Below are 12,238 nucleotides of genomic sequence, written 5' to 3' on the forward strand. Positions count from 1 at the left end.
GGAGCACACTCTTAAAGGGAGTGCTCCTAATCTCAGCTTGTTACCTGTATAAAAGACACCTGTCCACAGAAGCAATCAATCAATCAATCAGATTCCAAACTCTCCACCATGGCCAAGACCAAAGAGCTCTCCAAGGATGTCAGGGACAAGATTTTAGACCTACACAAGGCTGGAATGGGCTACAAGACCATCGCCAAGCAGCTTGGTGAGAAGGTGACAACAGTTGGTGCGATTATTCGCAAATGGAAGAAACACAAAATAACTGTCAATCTCCCTCGGCCTGGGGCTCCATGCAAGATCTCACCTTGTGGAGTTGCAATGATCGTGAGAACGGTGAGGAATCAGCCCAGAACTACACGGGAGGATCTTGTCAATGATCTCAAGGCAGCTGGGACCATAGTCACCAAGAAAACAATTGGTAACACAATACGCCGTGAAGGACTGAAATCCTGCAGCGCCCGCAAGGTCCCCCTGCTCAAGAAAGCACATATACAGGGCCGTCTGAAGTTTGCCAATGAACATCTGAATGATTTAGAGGAGAACTGGGTGAAAGTGTTGTGGTCAGATGAGACCAAAATCGAGCTATTTGGCATCAACTCAACTCGTCGTGTTTGGATTAGGAGGAATGCTGCCTATGACCCCAAGAACACCATCCCCACCGTCAAACATGGAGGTGGAAACATTATGCTTTGGGGGTGTTTTTCTGCTAAGGGGACAGGACAACTTCACCGCATCAAAGGGATGATGGACGGGGCCATGTACCGTCAAATCTTGGGTGAGAACCTCCTTCCCTCAGCCAGGGCATTGAAAATGGGTCGTGGATGGGTATTCCAGCATGACAATGACCCAAAACACACGGCCAAGGCAACAAAGGAGTGGCTCAAGAATAAGCACATTAAGGTCCTGGAGTGGCCTAGCCAGTCTCCAGAACTTAATCCCATAGAAAATCTGTGGAGGGAGCTGAAGGTTCGAGTTGCCAAACGTCAGGCTCGAAACCTTAATGACTTGGAGAAGATCTGCAAAGAGGAGTGGGACAAAATACCTCCTGAGATGTGTGCAAACCTGGTGGCCAACTACAAGAAATATCTGACCTCTGTGATTGCCAACAAGGGTTTTGCCACCAAGTACTAAGTCATGTTTTGCAGAGGGGTCAAATACTTAATTCCCTCATTAAAATGCAAATCAATTTATAAAATTTTTGACATGCGTTTTTCTGGATTTTTGTTGTTGTTATTCTGTCTCTCACTGTTCAAATAAACCTACCATTAAAATTATAGCCTGATCATGTCTTTGTCAGTGGGCCAACGTACAAAATCAGCAGGGGATCAAATACTTTTTTCCCCTCACTGTACATCCCAAATGCTACTGGAAAAGAACATTGTTCATTTTGCTGTTCTGTTTTGCTTGTCTCCAGCGGGGTTTGTTGCTAAGTGAGTTGCTAGTGAATGCCTTTCTTCACAGCGTAGTAAGGATTTAATTACAAGTTCCTTATGATGTCATCAGTTAAAATCAAAATGAGAATGTACCACAGTCAAAGGGGTTGAGAGGCATGCACCTCTCCCCCAGGTATACATGACTTGGTATGATCTTCATGTACATATTACTCCCTCTTGTTTTGTATGGGCTTGTTGTTTCGGGGATCCCACAAGCACTGAGAGGAAATGGACTCTAACAATGTGCTTTGTGACGTGGGAACGGCCCAGCTCACTTTGGCATGTAAATATATTTGGCTTTATTTGTGAGAGTTAATTTAAAGACGTATGATTCTGCTCAAGCCAAATGTTTCCTCCATGGTCTCCCTGCCATCTCTCCCTTCTGTTATTTATCAACGTATTTATAATGAGTATAGTTATAGTCACACCCGGCTCTATTTAGCCCCAGTATGGCCATTCTGTTTATTCCAGTTAAGAGTCAAACACACACACACACTGGAGAACGACCGATAATCAGCCGAGCCGATATATCAGGCCGATATTGGCTGTTTCTAGTCTATCGGCCCTTCTCTATCGGCTTTGCCGATAGTCCCGCTACATAGCAAAGCTGATGCTATTCCAGCCACCACTCAACCCCTGAGCCACGAGCACGGCACAATGCCAAGGAATGTCTAGCTGGGAAAATCAGCAGTAGCAAGCTAGCTCATTCTCCAACAGAAAGGTGCAGTATTGAGAAATTGATGAATTGACATAGTGACTAATATCGAACTCCTCTTGCAAATATTAGTTTAGTTAATTCACTAATAATAAGGCTTGTGTCGACGTGCCCGGACATGCATGCAATAAGCAAGCTAGCTAAGCAGATAGCTATGTGACCTGTCAGCAAAGATTACGATAACTAACCCTTTCATCTGTGGTGTTAGCTAGCTAGCTATATTAGCTACTATGCTAGCTAGCTGGCTAGATAAACATGGTGCTAAGATATCAGATAGAAGTTAATAGCCAACATAGCTAGCTAACGTTAGCTGGTTGTCATTTTTGAACATGAACCATTTTCTGCAAAGAGCCATCTGACTTGTAATGGTGTAATGGGTGTGCTGATCTGACCAGCCACAATCGTATCCGTAAATTGACAGTTTTTTTCCTACCCTCGCTCTCCTTGTTAGATATTATACAAATGATGGCTTGGTAGAAAATTTTATCAACATTGAGTTAGTTATCATAGTAGCAGTAAACAGCACCAAGTGATATGAGCGATGGAGAGAAATGTGAAAAGGACCAGAGTTACAGCCTCGCTCTATCGAATCGTAGCAGTAGGATCAGGTTACAACCCGCCCATTTCTTGACAGATAACTGAACTAGCCAACTGAGTTGTCTCAAATTTCAGCTGGCAGCAGAGTTGTTTAAAGACGCGTCCTGACAGCTCAAAAAAATAAATAATCGAATCACAGAAAACAATTAAATAATACTAGCTTCAACAGCATTCGTGATCACAAATCATGCATTAAATAGATGTTATTTTATATTCTCAAATTAAATAGATGTTATTTTATATTCTCAAACTAACAGAAGTGCCTATATATGATGTCCTTCCATGCAGGAGTGACATGCTGGAGTGATGCTTCTATGCAAATGTTGTTGATCAGTAGGCTAATATAAGTCCCAAATGGAAGGCAAACAGATTGTCATCTGTAGCACCACAGACTCCACTGATCAGCCAAAACAAGCTCAATAACTCAATGCATGCACACACTCCGATTGAATATGCATTCACCTGTATTGTGAGTAGGCCTATGCAATCTTAATTTACCCAGTTTATCAAGAGATTTACCATTCAAATAAAATTATTAACATTATGTTGTTATGTAGTTAGATTGGTAAAAACTAAGTCAAATGTATTGTTTGATTTTAAAATGAATGCATAAATGGCTGTCTCTGGGAAATTTTGTCATCCAAATAATGTTTTTAAATGATATTGGCCTAAAATATCAGCCATCAGCCTCCTTGACCCCTAAATCGTTATCGGTCCTAAACAATCCATATCGGTCGTTCTCCAACACAACACACAGACGAACGTCAAGTTGACGAAGGTGAATAGCTGCCCTGCTCTGACGTCAGTTTCCATGCAGCTCCATACTAAATAAAAACAATTTTTAAATACCCTCTGCTCTCACAACTTCTCATTCACACGGTCTCACACTCTCAGTTTCTCACCCAACAAAATAACATTTTCCAAACTAGTAAGTCTGCTCTGTCACAGCTGGCGTATACATTATACGTTTGATTATACCGCTGTATGAATGAGCTATCAGGAACAGAGAGATAGTAAAAATGGAGGATGATCATTCTTCTAATGAAAGAATGCAGCCTTTGAGAGTAGAGGAGGAGAAGAGAGGGGGAGAGAGGAGATGAGGAGGAGCAGGGAGGAGGAGGAACAATGAGAACCACATTTCTGTAGTTCAGAGAGAGAGGGAGAGCCTGGAGTCAGGACAACGAAGTGGTGGGAGAAAGAGAGGATAGGGAAAGATGATCCTGAAGTAGAGGGGAGACGAGAGAGATAAAAGGAGAGTGATCAACAGAGAAATGGAGTGAAGACAAAAAGGCAAGGACCCAAAAGAGAAAAGGGTAAGGAGGGAGCAGAGAATGAAAAAAGACAGGAGGGAGGGGGACATTCTTTCCATGTTAAAATGCTAGGCTTTCAGTTTTACTAAGATATGTCCTAAAGTTATGATTCTCCTCTGACCCAGGTCCCAAAGGAGCCGTTAGTCTTTACACCCATCACACACGCAGCTAGCACTGCCGGGATGATGAGCTAATGCACACACACGCATACATAAATAATATAGGCGTGCACACACACTCACGTGCACACACTGCTGCTGATGTAGCACTGGCTCCAATACTGTGGCTGTAGGTCATGGAAACAGAGGAGGGAAATTGAAGTTGGTTTGGCGAGTTGGCTAGCAGCTTGGCGTAGTTCTCTCATCTGACACTTTGCCCTCACATTTCCATTACGTTGGTTCCTCCATAGCCCAGCTCCAACCCTACTGCACCACAATGTACCACACACACACACCTCGCCAATGGCCCTGGCACTATTCTGTGCAGCCAGGGACCTGCCTCAGAACATGGGTGACTCCCTTCTGTAATGGTCTGTAGTATAAAGGGATGGAAGTGTGGTTAAACTCAATAAGCTTTGAATATGTGTGTCCCTTTAGACACATACACAGCTTATCGAATTCAACCAACTCCTCTACTTATGTCAACAGGCCGAATGGGGACCAAACAATTGATTCCCTTTCAAAATCTCAGACCACAGTGTGAATCTTAGGTCAGTGTGTGCGCGAGGGTGTGTGTGTGCCTCTCCCGGTACAGAAAGTCTGCTGTGTGTGTGTCCCCAGCTGGAGTCATGTTATGTTCTGATCTGCAACCACTTCAGGGTCACGACAAATTCATTTCAATTTTTGTCATTTAGCAGACGCTCTTATCCAGAGCGACTTACAGTAGTGAGTGTATACATTTATGTTTTGTTTTTTTCATACTGGTCCCCCGTGGGAATCAAACCCACAACCCTGGCGTTGCAAGCGCCATGCTATACAAACTGAGCTACACAGTATTCAGCACTTCAACTGAAGATTCCCCTACTACTCAATTCCTATATCCCATTCCCTCTTCTAATATCTCAGACTGTCATATATCTCAGAAGTCATTCCCAAATCCCTTTTCCAGTACTAGGACTGACATGGATCAAAGGCACCTCATGACTACTGCCATGGATGCATTCGACTGCTTGAGGGGTTTTGTAAGGTAGCTACCTCAAATTAGCAATCTCCTGTTAACAGAGCAGCCCTGTTTGCCTGTTTGTATTATAAGTATTATACATCTCTGGTTTGCACACGCTCAGATGAACAAACCTCTACTTTACTTTCTGTTCAGGAGCCAATCACAGGACGACCAAGAGGTCTCATAGCAACAGGGATCCACGGAACAACACACACACACACACACGTTTGTTTTACTATCCTTGTGGGGACCAAACAATTGATTCCCATTCAAAATCCTATTTTCCTTAACCCTAAACCTAAATCTAACCCCTAAGCCTAAAATAGCCATTTTCCTTGTGGGGACCGGCAAAATGTCCCCAATGTCAAAATGTTCCTTGTTTTACTATCCTTGGGAGGACTTCTGGTCCCCACAAAGACAGTAAAACCAAAAACATAACACACACACACACTCCACTAAGGAACAACACAGTCACTGTGTGGAAACAGAGCAGAAAGACAGCTTAAACTCCACAGCAGTCATCACTAAGATACCAGTCAGAGAGGGAAGTCAATCAATCACTCCACACTCCGTACACACACTCTGTACACACGCACGCACACATGCAGGATATGGCTGCTTCTACTGTATGCCAGCTTCTACTGTATGTATGTATGTATGCATGTATACAGAGTGTGTGTGTGTGTACAGAGTGTGGAGTGATTGTGAGAGAGCCCTATTCCTGCCTTTCCCATTCATATCAACCACAACAGGAACTACAGAGAATCACGAGTGAAGAGTCCTGTTTTACTAGAGCTAATAAAAGAGGAAACATTCCATCTAGTCCTCAAAGAAAAACAACACAGGCAGAACAAACAACCACACACACAGAGATAGAGAGAGGGGGAGGGAGGGAGGGAGGGAGGGGAGGGAGGGAGGAGAGGAAAAAATTGAAAACAAGAGAAAGTGAGAGATGGAGAGAAGACTGATGTGTTTTCCCCCGTAGTTCATAGGGGATTCCTGGGCTTTGTTAGTGCTCAGTAAGACAGTCTGTGCTGCCAGCTCTCAAAGAGGAAAAGGAGGAAAGAAAGGGGGAATAAATATAAAATGATGAAGCAGAGGAAAAATAAATAAAGTGATTTTAATGATTTCTCCATGACTCGTGTTTGTCCAGCCATGAGCGGCACATGGTCAGTGTTTCCGCTGCAGTCATTTAGCTGTGGCACTGCGCCACAGCAAAATCATTGCCACCACGCAAAAAAAATATGGGAAATGAAAGAAAATCCACATTTACTTTTCCTCTGCAAACTAGTAAAGAATAGAAAACCCAGAAAACCCCATTGTAGAAGAGTTTATCTATTTACTTAGTCGGTTTGTTGTTGTGCGTTCTATGCAATATACATATTCCTCTCAAGGCGCATTCAAGTGGTGAGTGCCATAGGGAGGGAAACATGCATTCTGACGAGAAGTCAATGCACAACAATTCATAATGCAATCGATGGGAAAACAGCAGTTTTAATTGCCTTTCTTAAATGCGCGAACTGCACCATTTTAAACACAGAGTTTTCAGCTGGGTTATGGTTAAGCACATTACAGCTCTGCAATTTGCAGTGAGTGCATAGGGGAGCTGAATGTATCATGGGTCAATTGTAGGGTAACTTGGGGTAAAGCGCCAAACTACCTCAAAATAATTTTTGAGGAGTGACTTAAATTGTGATGAGACAGATGAAATGTTTAGTTTAGCAAGAGTGGTAGCAACAAGGGAAAGTGTCAGGGGATTATTATATTTATTTCTTTTTTTACATTAAGTGGTTTCTGTGTGACGTACAGGCAGGGGGCGTGTTGCCACGTCTGGCGTTTTACCCCAAGTTAGGCCAACATGATATTCACTGTGTTTATGCAAGTTTTTTTGGGGACATACAATTTATCAATATGATGCTAACTAGTAAAAATATTATATTTGGGGTCTAGCTAATGATTAGCTCAGTAGTGTAAATGCAGATTGGCAAACCCATTCTTCTGCCGATTTATTTATAGCCACTATGCTGCATCAGTTGGGCTACTGGTGATAATGCTGATTGCTAATAGCATACCTGATAATATGGACCAGGCATAAGCTACACTTGAAGTCAGAAGTGTACATACACCTTAGCCAATACACTCAATTAGCATTTGGTAGCATTGCCTTTAAATTGTTTAACTTGGGTCAAACGTTTCAGGTAGCCTTCCACAAGCTTCCCACAATAAATTTAATTTTGGCCCATTCCTCCTGACAGAGCTGGTGTAACTGAATCAGGTTTGTAGGCCTCCTTGCTCGCACACACTTTTTCAGTTCTGCCCACAAATGTTCTATATGATTGTGGTCAGGGCTTTGTGATGGCCACTCCAATACCTTGACTTTGTTGTCCTTAAGCCATTTTGCCACAACTTTGGAAGTACGCTTGGGGTCATTGTCCATTTGGAAGACCCATTTGCGACCAAGCTTTAACTTCCTGACTGATGTCTTGAATTGTTGCTTCAATATATCCACATAATTTTCTTTCCTCATGATGCCATCTATTTTGTGAAGTGCACCAGTCCCTCCTACAGCAAAGCACCCCCACAGCATGATGCTGCCACACCCGTGCTTAACGGTTGGGATGGTGTTCTTCGGCTAGCAAGCGACCCCCTTTTTCCTCCAAGCATAATGATGGTCATTATGGCCAAACAGTTCTATTTTTGTTTCATCAGACCAGAGGACATTTCTCCAAAAAGTACGATATTTGTCCCCATGTGCAGTTGCAAACCGTAGTCTGGCTTTTATATAGCGGTTTTGGAGCAGTGGCTTCTTCCTTGCTGAGCGGCCTTTCAGGTTATGTCGATATAGGACTAGTTTTACTGTGGATATAGATACTTTTGTACCCGTTTCCTCCAGCATCTTCACAAGGTCCTTCGCTGTTGTTCTGGGATTGATTTACACTTTTCGCACCAAAGTACGTTCATCTCTAGGAGACAGAACGCGTCTCCTTCCTGAGCGGTATGACGGCTGCGTGGTCCCCTGGTGTTTATACTTGCGTACTATTGTTTGTACAGATGAACGTGGTACCTTCAGGCATTTCGAAATTGCTCCCAAGGATGAACCAGACTTGTGGGGGTCTACAATTTTTTTTCTGAGGTCTTGGCTGATTTCTTTTGATTTTCCCATGATGTCAAGCAAAGAGGCATTGAGTTTGAAGGTAGGCCTTGAAATACATCCACAAGTACACCTCCAATTCTCAAATAATGTAAATTAGCTTATCAGAAGCTTCTAAAGCCATGACATCATTTTCTGGAATTTTCCAAGCTGTTTAAAGGCAGTCAACTTAGTGTATGTAAACTTCTGACCCACTGGAATTGTGATACAGTGGATTATAAGTGAAATAATCTGTCTGTAAACAATTGTTGGAAAAATTACTTGTGTCACGCACAAAGTAGATGTCCTAACCAACTTGCCAAAACTATAGTTTGTTAACAAGAAATTTGTGGAGTGGTTGAAAAACGAGTTTTAATGACTCCAACCTAAGTGTATGTAAACTTCCGACTTACATTTTAGATTTACATTTTAGTCATTTAGCAGACGCTCTTATCCAGAGCGACTTACAGTTAGTGAGTGCATACATTTTCATACTGGCCCCCCGTGGGAAACGAACCCACAACCCTGGCGTTGCAAGCACCATGCTCTACCAACTGAGCTACACGGGACTTCAACTGTATATGCATGGTCCAATATGTTAAAATAATTTTAACAATATGTTATTGGGCTCATTTCTGGAGGTGGAAATAATATTTTAGACGGTGTCAGCATAATTTTATTTTTCATTCATTTTGGAGTAGAATGTCCTTTTAAAAAGTCACCAGAACTGAGCTTCTCAGTCCTTCTAAATAAAATGGTGGGGAGCATGGCGCCGGGACAGAAATGGTCCCATCCGAGAAAGTGTGTGCGTCTTACCCAGGTATGGTATGCAGGAGTTCATGCTCTGGCTGCGTATGTAGTCTCTCAGACGCTTGTAGTTGTCTTCTTTGGCCATGAGATACTCCAACCTTTCAAACGTTGCTTTGTCCTTCCGACTCAACAACTACACACACAGACAGAGCAAGACATGTTAGAGTTGAGTTATTGTACAGATACAGTGCCTTGCAAAAGTATTCATCCCCCTTGGCGTTTTTCCTATTTTGTTGCATTACAACCTGTAATTTAAATGGACTTTTATTTGCATTTCATGTAATGGACATACACATAATAGTCCAAATTGGTGAAATAACTAAACAATTCGAAAAAATTAATAACAGAAAAGTGGTGCGTGCATATGTATTCACCCCCTTTGCTATGAAGTTCCTAAATAAGATCTGGTGCAACCAATTACCTTCAGAAGTCACATAATTAGTTAAATAAAGTCCACCTGTGTGCAATCTAAGTTTCACATGAACTGTCACATGATCTCAGTATATATACACACACCTGTTCTGAAAGGCCCCAGAGTCTGCAACACCACTAAGCAAAGGGCACCACCAAGCAAGCGGAACCATGAAGACCAAGGAGCTCTCCAAACAGGTCAAAGACAACGTTGTGGAGAAGTACAGATCAGGGTTGGGTTATAAAAAAATATCAGAAACTTTGAACATCCCACGGAGCAACATTAAATCCATTATTAAAAAATGGAAAGAATAGGGCACCACAACAAACCTGCTAAGAGAGGGCCGCCCACCAAAACTCACGGACCAGACAAGGAGGGCATTAATCAGAGAGGCAACAAAGAGACCAAAGATAACCCTGAATGCGCTGCAAAGTTCCACAGCAGAGATTGGAGTATCTGTCCATAGGAACACTTTAAGCCGTACACTCCACAGAGCTGGGCTATACAGAAGAGTGGCCAGAAAAAATAAGCAAAGACATTAGGTGTTTGCCAAAAGGCATGTGGGAGACTCCCCAAACATATGGAAGAAGGTACTGTGGTCAGATGAGACTAAAATTGAGCTTTTTGGTAATCAAGGAAAACGCTATGTCTGGTGCAAACCCAACACCTCTCATCACCCCGAGAACACCATCCCCACAGTAAAGCATGGTGGTGGCAGCATCATGCTGTGGGGATGTTTTTCCATCGGCAGGGACTGGGAAACTGGTCAGAATTGAAGGAATGATGGATGGCACTAAATACAGGGAAATTCTTGAGGGAAACTGGCTTCAGTCTTCCAGCGATTTGAGACTGGGATGGAGGTTCACCTTCCAGCAGGACAATGACCCTAAGCATACTACTAAAGCAACACTCGAGTGGTTTAAGGGGAAACATTTAAATGTCTTGGAATGGCCTAGTCAAAGCCCAGACCTCAATCCAATTGAGAATCTGTGGTATGACTTAAAGATAGCTGTACACCAGCGGAACCCATCCAACTTGAAGGAACTGGAGCAGTTTTGCCTTGAAGAATGGGCAAAAATCCCAGTGGCTAGATGTGCCAAGCTTATTGAGACATACCCCAAGAGAAGGTGGCTCTACAAAGTATTGACTTTGGGGGGGTGAATAGTTATTTTGTCTTATTTCTTGTTTGTTTCACCCCTAAAAATATTTTGCATCTTCAAAGTGGTAGCATGTTGTGTAAATCAAATGATACAAACCCCCCAAAAATGAATTTCAATTCCAGGTTGTAAGGCAACAAAATAGGAAAAATGCCAAAGGGGGTGAATACATTCGCAAGATTAAATTCAACATTCACAGACTAAATAAATAAAAGTGGGAACATATGAAATCAAGAGCCAATGGAGCAAGTGAGAAAGGGAGAGGGGGAGGGGGGGGGAGAGCTCAAATCTGGATGTAAGAAGCACAATATCCAGCCTGGAGCCAGGAATATTGTTGTGGCGGGGAACTGGGGATAATTTCCCTGGAATGGCCTCATTCTGATTCAACTTCATTCACTCTAATTCATTAATTTTCCAGTCACTTCAGAGTGCAATATAATACCCTGCATAATACCCCAGCAAGCAAAGTCTGGTTTTCAGCCTAGCCAGAGAGTGTGTGTGTGAGAGTGTAAGAGGGAGAGAGACTGAGCGCGCAAGAGAGTGTGAGCAAGAGAGAGTGTGAGAGAAATAAAGCGAGAGAGTGAGTGACAAGTGTGTGAGAGTGTAAGTGAGCGAGAGAGAGTGTATGAGAGTTTATTGTTATAGGGACAGTGCACATTAATCAACGTTCTCACTGAAGTTTCTGCACGGATGCTTCATATACACAAGACCATTACATATTCCAGTAATGACTGTGTAATGACTTATGACTGGTGAAATAGAGTAGATCAATTTACATCTGCCACTGCTCTACAACACACCATCAACACATCTTCAACCAACTCCGTTTTTTGTAGCGTGCAGTTAGAGAAAGATCATTGTTTGATATGCATGGACACACACAAAGTAACTCACCGCCCATGTCTTGGAGAGTCTATAGATGGGAGCGCTTTGTAAGCCTGACACCACAGCCATCACTGCATGCAGATTGTTTATGTCACACAGTTTCTGTTGGGAACAGAGAACGCTTAAGATGTATACACACACTTTTACATTACAATAGGTTTATTGTCCACTTGTGGAAATGAATCAAGAATCTGTAGAGAATAAACAGAGTACAGTGTGTGTTCCTTACCTTGGCAGTTCTGATGTAGAGACTGAGTACCTCAGCTCTGATCTTCAGGGTCTGAGCATGAAGGATCTCCCTCACCACCCAGAAAGTCGTCTGGAGACACAATCAATCAATTTGTTATTTTGCATAGCACAAAGTGATTAACAGCACCTGACAGATGGTTAAACAGCACTTCCCAACAGAGTAGACAAACACACTCATACATGTGATTGCTGACTAACCATAACAGCTATTTAACATCAAGTACAATGTTCCTTCAGGACAGACTCAGACTGGCCCTGCCATGGTTCCTGACACCTTCTGTCAAAGCCTACATCACACAGCTCTCAGGTCAGATCACAACAATGTCTACAGAGAAGCTGAACTAATGGGAATGTTCCATCAGATTAGCTGTTCTGTCTG

At 42.7% G+C, this 12,238-nt stretch overlaps 1 protein-coding gene across 4 annotated transcripts in view; it reads right to left on the bottom strand.

The window, feature by feature from the left end:
- Window positions 1-12,238, bottom strand: part of LOC121540200 (ras-specific guanine nucleotide-releasing factor RalGPS2-like) — a 138,009-nt gene that overhangs the window by 64,268 nt on the left and 61,503 nt on the right. For all 4 annotated transcript variants that reach the window (XM_045207821.1, XM_045207822.1, XM_041848888.2 and 1 more), the window contains exons 7-9: window positions 11,840-11,929; window positions 11,620-11,712; window positions 9,163-9,289 (exon numbers count right to left, since the gene is read on the bottom strand). In XM_045207821.1, coding sequence (XP_045063756.1) covers window positions 9,163-9,289; window positions 11,620-11,712; window positions 11,840-11,929 — 310 coding nt within the window. The remainder of the gene's footprint in view (window positions 1-9,162; window positions 9,290-11,619; window positions 11,713-11,839; window positions 11,930-12,238) is intronic.

Source organism: Coregonus clupeaformis, chromosome 26 (genome assembly GCF_020615455.1).
Source record: "Coregonus clupeaformis isolate EN_2021a chromosome 26, ASM2061545v1, whole genome shotgun sequence".
Classification (NCBI taxonomy): Eukaryota; Metazoa; Chordata; class Actinopteri; order Salmoniformes; family Salmonidae; genus Coregonus; species Coregonus clupeaformis.